The 20,360-nt window shown below is 39.0% G+C and overlaps 1 protein-coding gene across 2 annotated transcripts in view; it reads right to left on the bottom strand.

Moving 5' to 3' along the window:
* The window catches only part of USP3 (ubiquitin specific peptidase 3), a 36,295-nt gene extending 17,177 nt beyond the window's left edge, over positions 1–19,118 (bottom strand). Inside the window, exons 1-7 of one of the 2 annotated variants that reach the window (XM_075208379.1) lie at positions 18,961–19,118; positions 16,381–16,441; positions 14,777–14,914; positions 14,580–14,663; positions 4,612–4,693; positions 3,302–3,384; positions 563–676 (exon numbers count right to left, since the gene is read on the bottom strand). In XM_075208379.1, the coding sequence (XP_075064480.1) occupies positions 563–676; positions 3,302–3,384; positions 4,612–4,693; positions 14,580–14,663; positions 14,777–14,914; positions 16,381–16,441; positions 18,961–19,051 (653 nt within the window). In that variant the 5' untranslated portion in view covers positions 19,052–19,118. Of the gene's footprint in view, positions 1–562; positions 677–3,301; positions 3,385–4,611; positions 4,694–14,579; positions 14,664–14,776; positions 14,915–16,380; positions 16,442–17,840; positions 17,935–18,960 lie in introns of those variants that run through there. The other variant, XM_075208380.1, reaches the window with a different exon arrangement.
* Positions 19,119–20,360: the final 1,242 nt, after the last annotated feature.

Here is a 20,360-nt window from a genome sequence, read left to right as displayed (position 1 = left end):
TTCAATAGCCTAGAATGTTGGCTTTGGGTGTCCCTGCAATCAGGAGAGGAAGCAACAGATACTGCTGAATATTTACACAGTAGTAATAGTTAGTACAAATTGACCCTTATATTTTTAAGCAGTGAATTACTATTTGTTATAGTAAAGGAGACCCAAGCAGATATTTACTGTTCACTAAATATAACCAGACATCTCCTTTCACCGTCTGTACAACTTGCATTAGATCAATTAAATATAATTGATGATACACATAGTTCCATTCTTTGATGAATCTATTGGATCAAGAAGTATTAAAGACTTCTTAGAGTACTAGCTACTACATTTACTCAAAACTCCTTTTTACAAATTTGATTAGGTCCTCAAAACTTTGAATCACAGTAGACCACTGCTCAAGATATCACATAATGTTTAGGTAAAAGATGACAAACATATTCCTGTATATAATGAAGTCAGACTGCAATGATTACAATAGGTGAACTCAAAAGATGAAACGGGTAATACGAATAACTACAGGAGCAAAAAAGTTATTATACAGGTTATTTTTACATTAAAAAAAACTCACACATTTACTTCCCCCTGACTTCTTGTATGGTAAGTTCGGCGGCCTGCAGTTTTTCCATTTCGAAGCTCCACTGCTGGCAGTTCCTTGAAGTAGCAGCAAAACTGCTGAATGTTGCTATCAAAAGACAATGCATTCAAATATTTATGATGAATTTCCATAAATAATTCCAAAGTTATTATAATCCTTAGATGCAGTCAAGACAGAGAAAGGTCCTGAATTCCTTCCACTGAAGACAAGAAATGGATATATTTCAGTGCGAATGGATCAGAAAAGGAAAGAACAGCATATATGGTGTCTAACATTCAAAATTAAGTTTAATGTGCAGCTTAAATAAAGTAAAAAAAAAATAAATGGTGCTCTTTATTTAGTGAGAATAATGTTTTGACATTGCTCTGTAACCAAATTTTCTTCATAGAAATCTATAAACTATATGGATTACCCAATTTAGGACAAAGAAAAATAAAAAATAAAAAATTTGTTCTCATTCAAGTTCTCATTTTGGCCTATGAACCTCATTACCAGGAAGGTTGAACCAGTCAAACTGAGGTAAAGGTTTGAAGTATCTTGCAACAATCTTCAGTCAAATAAGCAAAGACCTACAAAACGTGTTAGGAAATGAAGGACACCGACTACAAGGAAAAAAACGCACAAAAGCAAATAGCATTTTAAAAAGGACTTATTTTGATGTGTGCACTACATTTTTAAGAATGTTTTAAGAACCTCTGCTAAGATTGTGAGTGTACCCAATAATATGGTCTATTTTTGCTGGTTTCTTGTCGATTCTTTTATAGATTTAATAAACTTATTAAAATTTACTGGAGACTATTTGAGCATTAAGGAAAGTGCCCTTAAAGTGTGAGCACCTTTCTAATCATTATCACCTGTGTAAAACGGGACTACACAACAATGGTATTTTTGCACTTTTGTTAAATCCATTCCTATAAATCTGATAAGGGACAATGAAACACTAGGTGGTGACTGGAGTTTAGACCAGTGGTTCCCAAACTTTTGCAGTTCGTGGCACCCTTAGAGTCTCCATCATTTTTTCAAAGCACCCCTCCAAAATAATTACTGAGCAGTCCTGTTTTAGAAGTAGTTGGGTCAAAAAAATGTAATAAGTATTTAGGTCAGGACAGAAATACTCATTTAGTTGTATGCAAAAATGCTCCCTCTACATCCAGACACACTGCCCCCTCTGCATCCAGTCACTCTGCCCCCCTCCTCTGCCCTTTGTCACGCTCCCTCTCACTCTGCCCCCCTCCTCTGGCCTCTGTCCCCCTCCTCTGGCCTCTGTCACGCTGTCCCCCTCCTCTGGCCTCTGTCACGCTGTCCCCCTCCTCTGCCACGCTCCCTCTCACTCGGTCCCCTCTGCCGTGGGAAAGCCAGAAGAAAACAAAACAAAACATAAACTCCCCAATCCGCGCGGCGCCGGGACTCAGCATTCTCCCTCTCTCTCACGCAGCTTGTCGCTATAGTGACAAGCTGCGTGAGAGAGGAGTTTGCTGGGTCCCGGCGCCGTGCGGATTGGTTAGTTTAGGTTTTGTTTTTTCCTGACTTTCCCGTGGCACCCATGCGAGCCGCGGCGCACACTATGGGAACCGCTGGTTTAGACACTTTTAAACTTACCAGTAAATCTGAACCTCCTCTCCCCTCTACACAATATAGGCTGAATCATCAGTATTTTTCCTAACAAAGCCCCAAAGGATAGAACCAGGAGTATATAACAAAAAGGGAGAGGAGAGAACAACGTTATATCACTACAATAAGAATCCTAACCAGGATGACAGCGAAAAACCAAAAGAACAAGTACAAAAATGTGTAAAAAGGGTGGGTATCCAGTGTCCCCCACTGGATTCAGAGAAGCAGATTTCTAGAAAACATCAGCTGCTGGAATACGTCCGGGTGAAAAGACTATTCCCCAGGATGAAGGACCTGTCTGCTGAGGAAGTCAGCAAAATCATTTTACACAATGCAGAGTGCATTGGGGGTTAATATAAAAAAGTCAAACAAGAGCAATTTCAATACAAAAGGTGAGCACCATTTTTTACTTTATTTAATCAGCAAATTCCATTTAAGATCATTACATGCCATATTGTTCTTTCCTTTTCCGTCCACTCGCACGGAGGAATAGCCATAGCCGTTTCTTAGCAAAAATGTTTTGCAATTAATGAGACTCAACACCAAAAAGTGTGTGTAATACATATTTGACACCACTATGCTTGTGATTTACATTTTGCGCTGAATTAATGGGTTTGCATTAATATGGCAACAATTTTGTTTCCCGTTATATATTCATTCTAAAAAAACTATTTACTAAATAAATGATTTCAGTAAAGCCCAGATCAATTTAAAAAAAAAAAAAAAAAAAAAAAATAGAGTAGTCTACCAAGCTACTACCAAGGAACACTGAGTTTGGCTCATTTAATATTCTACCAATTCACTTTCAGCTTATTAGAATAAGTTTGAACCAAGTACTATATAATATATCTTATATCTAAAGTCAATAGAGCGTATAATAAACTTTTTCTTGTACTATTGCATCAGGGAGGGAAACCCTGCATTATTGCAGCTCTTGCAAAGTCTGTAGTAGAACCCCACTTGATCTCTTATTTACAGCATATATTTGTTTGGCCTACAAACAATAACAATTTGGTTGCAAGCTTTAATGAGAATAAAACTAGTTCATTTGTTGGATAGAATAATACTAATAATTGGCAATGATTGAAAGCACCTGCTTACCTAAGTGACTGGAGAATTGCATTCATGAAACAGGTATTACCCAGATTTCTTAGACCGGTGGCACAGAGTGCACTGGTACTTCCCTTGCAAAGAAAAAAAAAAAAAGTCAGAAAATGAAATTGATAATTAATATCTACTTGTAACCAGGTCCCATTTCACCCCACATTTGCTGCTGGACACGTATTTATAAAAGCAGCAGCACTGTGTCTGAGTATTACTGTGCTAACAAATAGCTATTGTAAAATGTTTAAATATAGACGCATGTTTATGTGAGAACGTATTTACCCTGGTGGTTCAGTGGGAACATAGGCCCGTCTAGTGGCATTATTCAACCAATTCCATTTCTTGTTTGTAGAAGTTGCAGTAGGCAATAATCCACACTAAAGCGCTGAGTGGGTCAGAAGCTGCAGCAGAGACTACTGTGCTGGGGTCTGGTTACCAGCCCTCTGGAGTAGATTTCAGCTTGGAGGTAGCGGTAGATCCTAGTGAAGGGATCCTGGCAGGTATTTTCATCAAAAGATTTAAAGATAAATCTTCTAGGACAGAGTTAGTGAAACCCGGTTGGAAAGGGGCCCGAGAACTCTCTTGCTCTGGCACCGAACACAATGGTAAAAGATAAAGCATGGTCCAGGCCGATTCACATGCAAGTTAAGTGAATCAATTTTGGCTGATTAAAGTGACAAGGGGCAGGATTACCCTCTGGGCAACATGTGTGCGAATACTATATATAAACAAAGGCACAAATGCCCAATCCAAGAAATCTATATCTGCTGTAGTTCTGTGACTTAGAGATAAAAGCAAATTCTCTTCCATCCCTTGGCTTTCTTGCATTGAACCCAGCATCCTGATCCAATGCTCAGTCTGCTATCCAGCAGTCCTCATCCAAAGTAAGTGGATAGGAGGACCCAGCTACAATCACCAGCACAGAGGTTTTGCAGCAGCTACACAGATAACCCAGAAGCAAGAGGTTTCCAGTGCTGAAAGAGATAACGCTACAACAACTAGGAGCACCACAGTGGTTGCTATTAACAACTACAGGTAGTGATTGTTTACGGGCAGAGAGGTCAGTAACTGCAGAATTGGGACAGTAAAAACAAATTTGCAAAATCCCTACCACTGACAGGATGGCAAGATAAGCCCATCCTGTCACACTATGCGTTGCAACAGAAGTTCTCTCTTTAGTAGATTCCTGAAGGTGGCAGGTTTGTTTTTTTATCATTATTTTTTTAAAGGCCCCTTTGCGACTGTGCTGTGAATAAACCCTTGATATTAAGTAGCAGCATGAACCAAAGATGCAAATTGATACTTACATTTATTTTAAGCATTTTTCTGTTGAGTAAAGAATTATCCAAGAATTTCCTTTTTCTGTGTCGTTCTACTGTGAAAGCAGAGCTACAAAAAAGAAAATATAGAATTACTGGTTCATTCTCTGGCTACAATATAATGCTGTAATATATGCATAATTAAAAGGCCAGTACAATCTAAACTTTTTCTTCTCTTTCACCTTCAGCCATCTGTGGGACACAGACATTCCTAAATCTTCATATAGGGGAAGAAAATGCCCGTAGAGACCACTGCCTGAAGTACCTAACCTCCCAGAGGCCCCCTTGGTCATCCAGATTCCTGCTGGCTGAAACGCTCTACTACCATGAATAGAGTAGGCTAACGAGAAATAGAAAGGACCAAGCCCACCAGTTTATAAGCTTGAATAACGTCACCTGGACAATCACACAAGCGCATTAGACCACTGCATTGCTTCTAGGATGAAGGCTGGAGAGAAAGGTAGAAATAATGCTGGTAGTGTAGAGTACCACTGCTTCTTACAACAAAAATGAAGAAAAGATAATGAAGAAAATTAGGGCAGAACAGCAAACTTTAAACCTCTCCTTTTTAAAGCATCTGCCAAGAGGAAGACAGCCGTCCAGGACAGCAAAAGGTAGATATGCAAAGCTAGATCCAATGGCCCAGAGCAGTGACTGAATGGCCATTAACACAAATTTAAGGTTCAATGTGTGACATTTGGCAAGATCTAGAGAACCAGCCACATTCTCAAAGCCTCTTGTCGAGCTAAAGATAAATAGAAGCTTGTTCAAATGGGACAGTTGTGCCTAACCCCTAAATAATTCTTCAGTTAGAAAGGGGAGGGAGGGAAAAAAAAAAAAAAAAAAGAAAAGAAAAACAAAAACAGAATTTTAATGGATTGTAAAAGTAACTTTTTATATTTTACAAGCAAATAAATGACTACTTATATCGAATATGAATTGAAAGTTGTATAAGCATCTAGTTTCACCGTGATATGGTTTTGAATGATTTTTTTGAATATTGATTAATGGGACCGATTGTTAGAAGGTATTGTGCACAAAGAACATTATTATTTCTTTTTCTCCTCCTCCTCCTGTAAAGAACCATTAAGTAGCATCCCAACAGCACAGCTCAATACACAGCAGTCCATAGGCTTTGAAAAAAAAGGTATAAGAAAGTCATGACTGCAAAACTCCATGTGCAATGTAAGGTGCTCAAAGTGTATATCATTTATTGTCAGGCTCAGACTGGGATCACTGAGTAAATCAATCTACAAAAGAAGACAAAAAGTAAAGGACAACTTATCAGCAGTGGCACACTTTCCTAAAAGCAGGCTGCAGGAGCTACAACATTTTAAAAGGAAGGTTCACTTGTCCCACATTCTCATAAGAAAAGTGGTGACGGTAACAGTGGTTTACATTCATAGCCGTGTCAACCCAAGTACAGATATCTACCTCTACACAGATAAACTAGTGTTTATTATACAGCAGGAGCAATGTCAAAGGAAGAAATAGTACAGCACTGAGAGTGGTCACTAACTTATCACAAATGTAACACGAACACGGGTTTTGTAAACATTAATAAAACTATCTTTTTTTTTTTACATCTCAACAATAAAAAAAGCATACATGGCAACAATAAATGCTGTGCTATGATCAACATATTTCCACTCTTAAATGTAACCATGTCAGCATGTACATATATCATACAAGTTAACTCGTGCATGATACTCATGCATTCTAGTCAAATCAAGCTACTTAAGGTGTTAAAAAGGTTCTTGTCATGCATTTGGGCCTAGCCCAGGCCTCCTCAGGGGAAGAGCGTTACTTCCCGATGCAAGCGCCCTTTTTTAACGTGGTTTTGTCCACATGTCACCACCTCATCATTTTTCTCCATCACCTCATCCTTCATCTTCATCGCCACATCCTTCATCAAGCTACATAAGGTGTTAAAAACTCCCCACTGTCACCCCCGGCAACCACCAACCACTCCCAACTGTCACTTCTCCTTCAAAAAATATATAGGTCAGTGTATAACTCTGCCCAGCAGGTGGCGCTGCAGCTTGGTTTTTTTTTTTCCACACACGCCACTAGGCATTTATATAGTAGAGAAGAGACCAAGAGGAGTTGTAAAAACCTATAAATCTTCTTTGTAATGACGGAAACGACACTGTAGACCAGGGTTTCCCAAACCCAGTCCTCAGGGCTCCCCAACAGTGCAGGTTTTCCATCTCTCCTTGCTGGAGCACGGGTGTATTCATTACTGACTAACACATTGTAACAGATTCACAGGTGGTCCTAATTACGTCACATGTGATCCGGAAAACCTGCGCTGTTGGGGAGCCCCGAGGACTGGGTTTGGAACAGAGCCGGATTTAGACCTCATGGTGCCCTAGGCAAGATATTGGTTTGGGGGCCCCCCCTACGCCCGCCACGCCGCCCCACCCCAGCCCCCCACCGCCTTCCTGAAACAATCCATAGCATTATATTTTTTTTAGCATAGCATATACTCCTATAGTTAAGTAGAAGGGTAAGCTATGTGCCGCTGCACATCACGCTAGTGGTGTATAGGAGCTAGCTGTAGGCTTCTGTCCCTGCCAGATTTGTGGCTGTGTTTAGCAATATGTTTAAGCAGTGCCTTGATGTGTCGGAAAAAGTCTTACAAAATAAAGTATCAGCATTTATAACAAAGCAGTCAGCTTCAGACTTAGAATGATACTGGAAGGATTTCAATCACCAATGCACAGTACAATATACAATAGAACAAGTGTGGTCTGCATAAATTCAGATATATGGAAATCACAAAGGAATTGTGTGAAATTACTTTCTTAAAATACTATACAGTTTATAATGCACAGCTAAAATAATTATAATGTTTACTTAGGCTACTTTATTTCATACTGAGCACTGATCATTAGTTTAAGTATTTATTCCTAGTATGTGGCATTGAACCATTATATGTATGTTTGTCTTGCTACTTTCTATCAGTAGATAAAATATACAGAATATTGACATTATGGGGAAAAGTCTACCCAGAATTTGTAAAGACTGTAAAGCATTATGTATCAGCAGTGCTCGAAGTGAGGAAGTATGTGTGGCACGTCTTCACCCCACTTCCTTACAAGCAGCATATATCCTCTACAAGCAGATACATGTGAGTATAAGACAGTTGTTGCATCCACCTGATGAGACTGCTGTTGTTGCTGAGCACCCCCTTCCTGTACTCTTCTCATCAGCACCTGGACCCCTTTACATCACCAGCCCGCCTGCAGCTCACAGGGAGATCTCTCAAAGTTGTAACGTCATTGCCCAACGACCGTTGAAGTCTGCCTGCATCCCAGAGAATCATCAGCTTCTCCAAATTACTCTATTTGCTTGTGCCTGAGGTCTATCACCATTTCAGCTCCCAGCTTACCTCACATCAATGGGCTCCCAGTCCCTTCCGAATCAGGAACTGCCTCCTGGTGCAGTGCGAGTCGCGGCACCGCCCCCCGCGACTCGTGGGTGCCGCGAATCGGGGGAGGGGCCGATTTTTTTTTTATTTTTTTTTTACTCCCTTGTCACCCCCATCTGGGCCCCCAGAGAGCCGCTAGGCCCTGGTAAATCCGGCCGTGGTTTGGGAAACCCTGCTGTAGACTATACCTACCGCATAGATGATAACTGCTGTTTATATATAAATTGTGTGTGTAAATATAACTCAAAAGATCACTCTTTGAACAAACACGAACATGTATCGATGAAACACCACTTTATTTGATTGCATTGCTTGTTCAATCCAAAAGCCAATTAAAAACCAGCTAATGGATATCTATCTACAGAAGGTAATAGTCACAAGTGACATTACTAAAATACCAGTCGGAGTGGGGTGCTCTCTCAATATGATTCGTAGCAAGTACCCGACAGTATTCACGAATATTATCTCCATCTGTTTTCTGTGCAGAGCCGCCATCACTTGCTGCAAATCGTGGTGAAAGCAGACCCACCCTGACAGTCCCCACTGAAACCATCTCCAGCTGCTTTTAGGGAGAGTTGTCGGCACTTGCTGTGGATCACGGTGAGAGTGGACCCCCTACTACTGGTATATCGGTAACATCATCACTTGTGACTGTCTGTCACCGATATCCAATAGTTGGTTTTTAATCAGCATTTGCATTGAATAAGCAATCCAATCAAATGAAGTGGTGTTTCATGGATATATATTGAGGTTCTCAATAGATGACGGCATGTAGATATATATCGGTCCCGGGTAAGTTTTACTGATCCACTCTCCTCAGATGTCTGGATGGATGATTAGGTTATTGTTCTGTTCATCTACCACAAACGCGTTTCGACCCGCTCATCTTGGGTCTTTGTCAAGGTGTCAGCAATACTTAACTGGGACCGATATCTCTAAATGTCGATCACTACACAACAATCTGGTAGGAGTGTAATAGCTATATGATAGAGGATATCGTATTGCAGTGTCAATATATGTGGGATTTATCTGTTTTAAGTGTTTTATGCATGAGAAATAAATGAATGCTGTTTTAGATAATGCACTAGATCTTGTCATGTTTTTTGTTTTATACATGTGAAATATTGATAAGCAAGAGATCGTAAGAAGCAACCTAATTAAAAGAACAGCTGGACAGATACCTGTACTACTCGAAAGAATTGAATTCCCAACACACTAGGAGATCGATCACTCAGTCTATCTTTACACATATAATATGATTATCTACCAGCTGAGTTGGTGCATCCTACACATGTATTATTAGTTCATAGATTAACAAGTGCAGAAAAGAAAATCATGTAACGTAGGAGCACTCATTGATCATAGAATATTAAAACTTACATTTTATTAGTTTTATTAAAATTGTAATGAGTCCCAATATAGTACCTGTAACACCAGTTGCGAAATAAAAACAAAAACAAAAATATAAGTTTTAAAATGGCAGAAAACACCGCCAAGCCTCGCAGTGTAATGAGATAGCTATAAATCTACAATATATCCTATAATAAATGACAAAATATAGGTTGGCTGTCTGGGCATCTACAAATATAAAGGACCGTTAAATTTCCTAGGTCCTAGAGAGGAGATGTCTAAATTGAATGATGTATTGTCACTGACGGAGTTAGGTAAGTATGTATATGTAAAATGTCATTCCCTTATTTTTTGGAATAAATATTGTAGAGATATATATTAGGTTAATAGATCCTTGGTAATCCACAATAATATAGCCTCCGTTTATTAAGACATAATCTCTGGCTGTGACCGTTTGGTCGCTATATACCAAGCTCAAAATTACTATATGGATAGATAAATTATCTCATTAATATTGCCAACACCAAATATATAAGTCACGAAATATCACATAATAATGTTATTTTTAACATCTAAAATCATATAATTCGTTATGACTTATATTTAGACATCAGTCAGGCTGAATCCTGTCCTCACTGATTAGAGTTTGCGTTGGACTGTTCCATATGTCCCTCTATATAGAGGCTCTCATTTGAGCATACAATCTAGAGACTCAGTCAGGCTAAATCCTGCCCTAACTGAAAGGTATAAGTATAATTAGCGTTGTGACCAATCTACAAGTCCCTCCGTAGCTGATATTAAAGCTCTCAACTAAATATTAATATACACGCCAGAGACTAAACTCCTCCCTATATAATTAATGTTAATATTATTTAGATTTGCATTGCGAGGCGAACGCCGACGCGCGTTTCGCTCACTTGCTTTAACCAGGCAAGCCGAAGGACAGAGCTGACAGCTCTTTTATAGAGTAGATACGGCCCCAAATACGGGCGTCATCACTTGACAGGCCAATAGAAATCCGCCAATCTCGGAGACACGGACTCTTAGATAGACATATCACTAGACCAATCAGTAAGCGGAAAAACAAGTCCCGCCCTGCTGATCTTAATAGTGATTGGTTAGATAAAAATGAATGAAATTTTTTTTTAAACAAATGGCTCGAATACGCTGACTGGCTTTGAAGAAATAGCCATGAGGCCCAGACCTGAGTAAAGGTGATCTCTGTTTCATGTAGGCAGGATGTGAATATTTTTTCCATGCATGCAATAAATTAAATGTAGGATTTAGGAGATGTATTTTACTCAGGCCATGTATACGGGACAGCATAAAATTAAGGACACCCTTATGATATAAACATACCCAGAGCCAAGGCCAAGCTCTGTACAGTTAGCTTTGATAATAATGACATAGCATAGCTCAATGTCTGTTGGGAGAATAGATTGACAACTCCATCAACCACTAGACAAGCACTAAGTGGTGCTAGGAGGCACAACACCTTCCTTGCCTGAACAGGAAATAGGCCCAATACAAAGTGAGCGCCCTGTGTCAAACATTAATCTTATCCCCAATAAGAGGTATGTCACAAACAAGAGGGGATGGTGAAGGGAATGGCAGAAGTCATTCCTCTATCTCACCCTGAGTTTCACCAATAAGGTTGATCAACAATTTCACTTATGCAGAGATGTCCAGCTACAAAATTCTCCAAAAAACAAAAAGATATTATCAAGCAGAGCTCATGTCCAAAACATCCCATATCTAGAGACCTGGAAGTGGGAGAGGTTACGATAGCATAGGAATAATAGGAGGAGTTTTAGTCTTAAAGTGTTGAAGTAGTTTAACATCAGAGTAATGTGTGTTCACTAGATGGCTGAAGGAGAAATACATTAAAGTAATTAATTTTCATCACACAGAGTCAATTCTTCCAAAAGCAAAACATAATAGAATATGATATATTACTGTGTTTGTTAAGTAAAACCAGTATTTTGCATTTATATATTTCAAAGGCTATGTATTAACGAGGGAAACAATATAAGGGAAATAACATGATTTTTTTCCTGTGCAACCCTTTTCTCAGATTGCATTGAGGGGGGGGGGGGGGGGGGACACTGGTAACCATGGGGTATACAGCAGGTGAAATAAGTATCAACACATCAACATTTTTCTCAGTAAATATATATATATATTTAATATGGCTATTGTAATGAAATTTACACCACATGTCAGCAACCACCCTTGCAATTCACACATGTAAAAAAATCAAACCATAGATGTCCATAAATTAAGTTGTGTGTGATAATGTGAAATGCTTCCTGAAATGTAATACTTTGCACAAAAGCCTTTGTTGGTAATGACAGCTTCAAGACTCCTCCTGTATGGCGCAACTAGTCGGATGCATTGCTCAGGTGTGATTTTGCCCCATGCTTCAACCCAAATGGTCTTCAAATCCATGGGCTTCTTCTATGAACTCTGATCTTTAGTTATTACCATAGATTTTCAATTGGATTCAAGTCAGGTGATTAGCTAGGCCATTCTAGCAGCTTTATTTTCTCTCTCTGAAACCAATTGACAGTGTCCTTGGCTGTGTGTTTGGGATCATTGTCTTGGTGAAATGTCCACCCTCATTTCATCTTCAGCATCCTGGTAGATGGCAGCAGATTTTTATCAAGAATGTCTCGGTACATTTTTCCATTCATCCTTCCTTTAATTACATGCAGTATGCCAGTACCGTGTGCAGAAAAACAGCCCCACACCATGATGTTTCCACCTCAAAACTTCACTGTTGGTATTGTTTTTGGGGTGCTGTGCAATGCCATTTCTCCTCCAAACATGGTGTGCATTAGGACATCCAAAGAGTTCCATTTTGCTCTCATCTGACCATACTATATTCTCCCAGTGTTTCACAGGCTTGTCCAAATGTTGTGCAGCAAACTTTAAATGAGCTTCAACATGTTTTTTCTTCAACAAGGGAGTCTTGCATGATGAGTGTGCATACAGGCCAGGTTGAGTGCATTACTTATTGTTTTCTTTGAAACAATTGTACCTGCTAATTCCAGGTCTTTCTGAAGCTCTCCACAAGTGGTTCTTGGACAACTCTTCTGCTCATTCATTTATTTTCACTCCTCTGTCAGAAATCTTATGAAGTGCACCTGGTCGTGGCCGGTTTATGGTGAAATTATGCTCTTTCCACTTCCAGACTATGGCCCCAACAGGGCTCACTGGAACATTCAGCAGTTTAAAGATCCTTCTGTAACCAATGCCATCAGTATGTTTTGCAACAATAAGGTAGCGAAAGTCTTGAGATCTCTTTGCTTTTACCCATCATGAGATGTTTCTTGTGTGACACCTTTTTATAGGCCATCAGTTGTGGCTTAACCAGCTGACAGGACTGCTTTCTAATTACTGATATATTTCTTCTGGTGTCTTGGCTTTCCATGCCTTTTTGCGCCTCCCTTTCTTCATGTATTCAATAATTTTTCCCTGTGTCATTTCACATTATTACACACAACTTAATTTATGGACATCTATGGTTTGATTTCTTTGCATGTGTGGATTGCAAGGGTGGTTGCTGACATTTGGTGTAAATTTCATTACAATAGCCACATTAAATATACATTGACTGAGAAGAATGTTGATGTGTTCAATACTTATTTCACCCGCTGTAGATGCTAAGTCCTGGAGTCTGGCAGGTCAGGAAGCTAAGACTGCAGTCATTTGAGTTCTTTGACTGCACTGGCTCTGCTCCTGTGGATGACTCCACCAAACAACATGGAACATTTCTGCAGAACAAGTCTACAAATGTCTGTTTAGTTAGAGAAACAAATCCTTTGTAATTTGAAAACTTGGGAGGAGGGAAAAGGTGCATGTTTTTAGTTAAGAATAAAGTCTTCATTGTTATTTATCCTCTAATTGGGAGACACTTCTAACAATGGGGTATACAAGCTTGATCCTACTGTCTGGCAATTTACATACTACAAAATATTTAGCTCCTACATGATCAGGAACAGGGCTCCCCAAAGCAAGACTGCCGAAAGCCAGAAGGAAACCACATAGCAATCTTATGCTTTGCACAGACCGTCTTCTCTCTGGACATCACAAAGGACCCAAAAAAAAAAAAAAAGGTCCTCATTCTAACCAAATCTAAAAAATCCTTTGGACTTAGAGGGCCTGATTCATTAAGGAAAGTAAAGCAAAAAAATAAAATAAAAACCATTAGTAACTTTGCATCTTGGCCAAACTATGTTGCATTGAAGGGAGATGAAAATTTAAAATGTGAAGGCATATTTACAGTTGGGATAGGGCATGCCCTAGATCAGGCCTGTCCAACCTGCGGCCCTCCAGGTGTTGTGAAACTACAAGCACCAGCATGCTTTGCCAGTAGACAACCTGTTGATAGCTGGAAGGGAATGCTGGGACTTGTAGTTTCACAACATCTGGAGGGCCGCAGGTTGGACAGGCCTGCCCTAGATAAACTTCAAAATGCAGAGTAAAAATAAAGCTATCAAATGTTAATATGCTACATGAAAAAACAGCCAGTATTTAACTTGTGTGCAAAAAAGAAAAACTCATTTGCACCCCTTGCATTATAACACGATTTGTGAAAGAGAAGACTTACTTCTTTCCCCCCCACCTTATTTTCCTTAATGAATAAGGCCTAGAGTGTTCAAAACCCAACGTCCAATAAGTAAAGAGATCCCTCTTCCTCTGCAATTGATATCTGTGCAGGATGGGTTCACAATATTCTGATACAAGTGTAATTTTGACACCACCATAGCTTCAAAGGGTAAAAAAAAATAAAAACAAAAATTGGGGAAATCTTGCTCCGACACCCTTCATGCTGTGGAGATAGCCAGCAGGAAGATCACTTTTACAAACAGAAACTTTATTTCCACCAGGTCTCACAAATCCCAAGACAATACAGGAGGACTCTATAGAGGTGCTGTGCGAGAATATCTCTTGCAGACCCAGAATTCAAGTCTAAGGCATTGTAGTACTTTACTTTTTAACAGAACAAGTTCAAAGTCAGTTTAATATTAATAAAAAGGATTACCTTTGACGTTTGTATATGAAAATTAACATTTTTGGGTTCAGTGATCCTTTAAGGAAAGGCTACTTGGATAAAATTATTGCGTAATTCTTTGTATTGCATTTATAAAATTAAACATTAGATGCTCACTTTTCCAAGTTCTGCAAGTGCTCACGAACTTTCTGCACTAAACACAATTTTGTATCGTTCACCACAAAGTCATCACAACGGTAACTGAAAGAAACAAAAAAAGGGTGTTTCAGATAAACTGCATGCGACTCTTGGACCATCTGACTCCAAGAAAGAAACAGAAATTATAAGATCAACTTCAACATGAACAGACTCACCAATATGTGGTGTAGCTGCTGCAGTCCATACACACTGTATGCTGAGTTCTTTCCTTCTCTGACTTTTCATGTTCCTTGTGATTGGGAAGTAGTACTTGTGCTTCCTCGTAATGTTTCTTGGCATGACCGTTCACGTATCTGTTCATCACAAAGAGATCATCGTCAATTACACAGGAATAGGCAAACAAACACATGGAAAGAACATGATTTGACAGTAACTAAAGTTATAGATTAGGATGGATCAGCGGATATGACTTATTTACACTTTAGCAATGCAATTCCACAATATGTTAACTTAAAAAGACATTAATAAAAAAAATATACACATACAGTATATATATTACATTAATGTCTTTTTGGACATGGGGCCTGCAGATCTGTACACAGTACTCGAGGTGAGGTCTTACCAGTGACTTAAAAGGTGGCAATATAGGATCCCCTCTTCCATTACAACCAAGTACTCTACTGGCTTGTCCCACGGCTTGACTATGCTGCTTGCTTACCTTCATCTAAACTAAAACTCCAAGGACTCTCTTCAGTTGTTATTATTACATCACCATTTGTTCTATATTCTATGTTTGGATTTTTGTTTCAAATGTGAATTATTTTACATATTGATGTATTAAGTTTATTAACATTCCTCTAAATCACTACACATTTGTTTTGCCCATTCTGTGGGGTATCAACCCTGCTATTAATCTCTATATCCTCTGGAAAACAACATACCTTCTCCTGTAGACCACAAGAAATATCACTAAAGAGTACTTTAAACAAAACAGAACCAAAGTATAATCCCTGCGGTACTACACTGGTTATCAGCTCTTTATCTGAGCCAACACCATAGACTACACCACTAACATACACTATATAATAAAAAATATATATATATATATATATATATATATATATATATATATATATATATATATATATATATATATATATATTATATGCTCCTTAAATGGCGCATGAGTTGCATAACATAACTTATCAGGAAAGAGGAATCAGTCTAACGCTTACCATATACAGCTTAGAAAAGAAATGGCTCAGACGAAATGTTAAAACCATTTCAACATAGCAAAAGTATTACCATGGTTCAGGATGGCTGCACTTACAAAAAATAAAAAAATCTAGAACAAAGGGACTCTGAAAAGCTGAAATTCTCTCAGTTATGGTAAGAACTCAATAATTCAAGAATGCATGGGATAAACTTGTGGCCATTGTTAAATTAAAATAGAGTAAGACAAAACAACACACACAAGAATGCAGATTACTTACTAGATGGGTCTGCAGATTACTTTCTGCAGACAAATCCTACCTTTAACTTTGTTTTTTTTTTTAAGAACACAGCAAATTTATTTTCAGAGAAGTGTGATGGCTATTTCATGTGCTTACATGAAAGACTATGAACACCTACATAAAGTCTTCATACAATTGTCATTACCCTTTATTAATTACATTATAGATAATCTGAAACATGGTGTAATACAAACATAGTTCTCAGCACATTACAGGTGAGATTATCATTGCAAGAAGTAAGCCAACAAGCACTTCTGATATTTATATGTATATATGAACAGACCACAGTGGCCTCCAGCACTCACCTTCCACAGTGGACATTGGAACATGTTAGACAGACCCATGGGCTTTTATTTGAACGACAAACTGCAACATAAATAAAAGATACATAGTGAAAGCTGTAAGAAAAGGTTTATTGAACAGGACATTTTACAGTCCTCTAAAAAAAAAATATAAAAAAATAGTACTTTCATTATAACAAGTACTATTATTGACCAAATACTAATTGGCTTATTGAGCACAAAAGTCCAGTTCTGAACAAGTATTCAAAGTCAGCACTGTGCAAGGTACAGAGGCAACTGAAGCTCAAACACATGTAAGTTTTTATTTTTGTGGCAGAACGTTTATGAGTACATTCAGAGCTCAAAATGTGCCCAACTCTAAATGAGGCCCATAGTATTTAATAATAAGATTGCCAAATGTAAATAACAATTGAATCCGGTATGCGGATCCTGCCTTAGTAAAGCTAGGTACACACTACAGAATTTTCCACCAACTTTTTATGCCGATCGATTTGACATGCGATCGATGTTCTGATCGCTCGGTCCATGGACTGCATACACACTAGCCTTGTTTAGGACGATAAAGGGAAGAGCGGATGTCCCTTTAGCGACTTTTTACAGCCATGTTGTTGTGAGCAATGACTAATTTCGTACTCACTGTTGTGGATCCGTCGGAAGTTTATACATACTACACAACGGAAACGAGATTGGAACGAAAATATTAAACGATACGACCATCCAAATGAGGCGACAATCGTCCATTTGGGCAGACTTTCGACCATCGTGTCACTACACACACTGACTTTTGAACGAGCGGTCGTATGCCGGCTGATTGAGCCAATTATTGGACGAAAAGAGTGTAGTGTGTACCCAGCTTATGATCTACAAACTACATTGTACAATAAACAAACAAGGTTTGAATTGCAAGGCTCTACCTCACACATTGACCAGAAGTGAGAATTTACTTTCGACAAAAACAACAAATTTTCTCTTAGTATTCTTGTACAATTAAGCAGAAATGTCGTAGCTTTGCCCCCAACAACAATTTAATTCCCAGATTCAATATCTAAAAGGAAACACTATTTTACAGAGGTGTACTTGCAGCATAGACTCAATAGTGACATAAAAGAAACACTTAATCTAAAAGTGCCTATTGTTAACTGTGTGATTGCATTGTCTTGATGAAAAGGCTGGATAACTAGCATTCTCTCAAAAACTGATATGGTACCAGATTTAATGGCATATAGACAAAAGTAAAGAACATGTTAGCTTGGGACTTAATAGTGTTAGGTTATTTCAAAAATGTTTTTTTTTCTCTTACTATAAGATGAGGCTATAAACAAATAAGGAATTTAACATCACTGATAAAATGTATAGAGAACAGGTATCAGAATAACTGGCCTACTCTACAAACTCCTGAGCAGCAAATGAGAGGTGATCAGAGCAAACAAGCAAAGTAAAAGGGACATAAAAGAAAAGGGTACCAGAATGGTTTTACAAGCAGCCTCGCCCAAGGAAATCAGGATTCAGGAACCGCAACCACTGCAGTTGAATGACTTCTTCTAACAATAAGAGCATGTTCACACGTAGTCATCACCCCACCTCCATCCTCTCCACTATGCTCAGACCCCCACCTAGGGATTTCCTAGTGCTAGCTAAATGAGAAAACAATTTCACAAAGGAAACCATAGAAATATAATTGTATTTATATAGCGCTTTTTTCCTAATAGGACTCAAAGCGCTTTATACATTTGCTCACTCAGTGTGGAAGCTGGCTAATAGAATGGCAAAACAAGCATTTTTGTTATGTAACCATTGCAAATAGGGAGCACATATGTTTGTAAGCAAAATAGAAAAAAAACACCATCAACAGCAATATAAAATGAATAACAAATGACATTATGAACTGTAACATGCATAAAAATGAATATGCTTGGAAACATTACTAAGTTTATCACTACATTACAAAAATAACAATATTTTAAACAGTTTCCACAGACACTGCAAGTTTATCTAAAAAGGTTTCATGCCATATTGCTGCAGAGAACCACTACAGTCCCCATCATGTTATGTCTACTCAACTGAATAATACACTTTTTAAATACTCAATTTCAATAGTATTTTATAAAGCCCAGACAATTAGAATATTAAGGATTGGGGGAATTGTATAGTACAGTTCTTCAATACTGGAAAAATAAGGACAGGTAACCAAAAACCATTCCTAGGACTCTTCCTGGAAATTGGGTACAGCTGACAACTATGACACATATGCATGAGTATTATAACATTTCTAGAGCTATATACACCAGTTGAAAAACTGCAAATTGACAGAAATGTATTCTAACTTGACACTGCTTAATTTCAGTCTGTACATCACTATACTGTTATTTGTATTTTATTCAGATACATTGTAGAAGACTGATTAAACTGGGCATTGTTGGAGGCTAGCAGAAACAGTCTAATTTTCCACTCGGCTCTCCTTGGTCTGCACAATAACAACTCCCCACTAGGCCGCGATCGGAGCCGGGGACTTTCCTGACCGTTACAGCCAGCCTGCGTTGCATCTCCAACGGGCGAAGCGCGGGGAGGAGCAACAAAACTCACCGCTGCAGCACCACGAAGAGGGGGAGCCGCTCGGGAAGGTAGCAGAGTCCGGAGCAATGCAGACACTGGTGGTAAGGTGCGGGCACTCCATGGCGGTGCGGAGGAACACAACAAGGTAGACCCAGCACACTGGTCCGGAACTTTTTCCACCATAGGAACACGAAGGCGTGGCTATATCACTCCGCCCACTGCGTCCTCTAAGTGGTTTCCTTAGTAACTGCTAACTGTACCAGAAGCAGAGGGAAGAGCGGACTACGAGGTATATGTGACGCACCTTTGTTACAGTACTCTCCCAGACTGCTTCAGTAGAGCCTAGTGATTTAGTGAGGACTATCACACTTGAACTTCCCTGCCCTTCTCACGACCAAAGGTTAAACTAAATCTGTTTTTTTAAAGTCAATCAACTGTCTTTGTGCCTGTAGTAACACATTTGTTTAACGTAATATACGCTTTTCCAAACAGCGCTTGTAAATAGTACGCTTACACGTGCATGTTGCGTTTATTCACATCTGGCACTTATGCGACATTTGTAAGTAGGCATAAGTTATGCCTACATACATTATTATTAACCTCAATAACGATAATTTCCAGTCATTTGCAGTATATTTTGACCACCTCACAGGTCACAATATTATTTTCATCCACTTTCGGACAAAGATTGCAGCGAGCTGGCTGGATGCTAAGCAACAGAGTAATGACACAAACACATGGCAGTTCATAGCATATCTAGGAAACATTGCCACACATCAGTGGCAGAAAAGAAAAGTGGTGCAAGATGGAATTGTCCTTGGGCCTTCCCACCCACCCTTTTCTATGATATTAAAAAAGTCGTACATTTTAACAAAGCAAGCACTTCAGCGGCAAGGAGTGCCACTTTTGTGGCTGAAATGCTTGCTTTGTTTGGGCCCCCACAAAACAAGCTATCAATAGCTTAGCTGCCTTAAGCCCAACAGTTCTGTCAATGAACTCTACATTATTAAACAATGTCTGCTGTGCTGCATCTTTAATCCTCTTCTCCTCTCTGGATACCTCCCTTTCATCCCTGAAGAACTGCCAAACCTATGTAGACATAGGAATGGATATTACAACTGGGGTGGCATTACATCTCCTTTGGACAGACTGATAAGGAACATGTGGGCAGCATGGAATCCGTCATGTTGGAATACGCTACATTGAACAGAGATTTAAACCAATATATAGATGCAGTTGAGGAGACCGTACTTAAACTAAAACGTGACCCACTGGATGAAATCCCGGTTTTAAGAGAGCTTGTACATGAGAGATACACTGCGCTTCAGAAGAATAATACAGAGGAGGACCTGAGGCAGGATGATAAATATGTCCAGTTTAAAGAACAGCTAAGACACCTGAGAAAACAAATGGGTGTGTCACTGGCCCCT

The sequence above is a fragment of the Mixophyes fleayi genome, chromosome 4, assembly GCF_038048845.1.
Source record: "Mixophyes fleayi isolate aMixFle1 chromosome 4, aMixFle1.hap1, whole genome shotgun sequence".
Classification (NCBI taxonomy): Eukaryota; Metazoa; Chordata; class Amphibia; order Anura; family Limnodynastidae; genus Mixophyes; species Mixophyes fleayi.
This window is presented reverse-complemented; position numbering and strand designations above follow the sequence as displayed.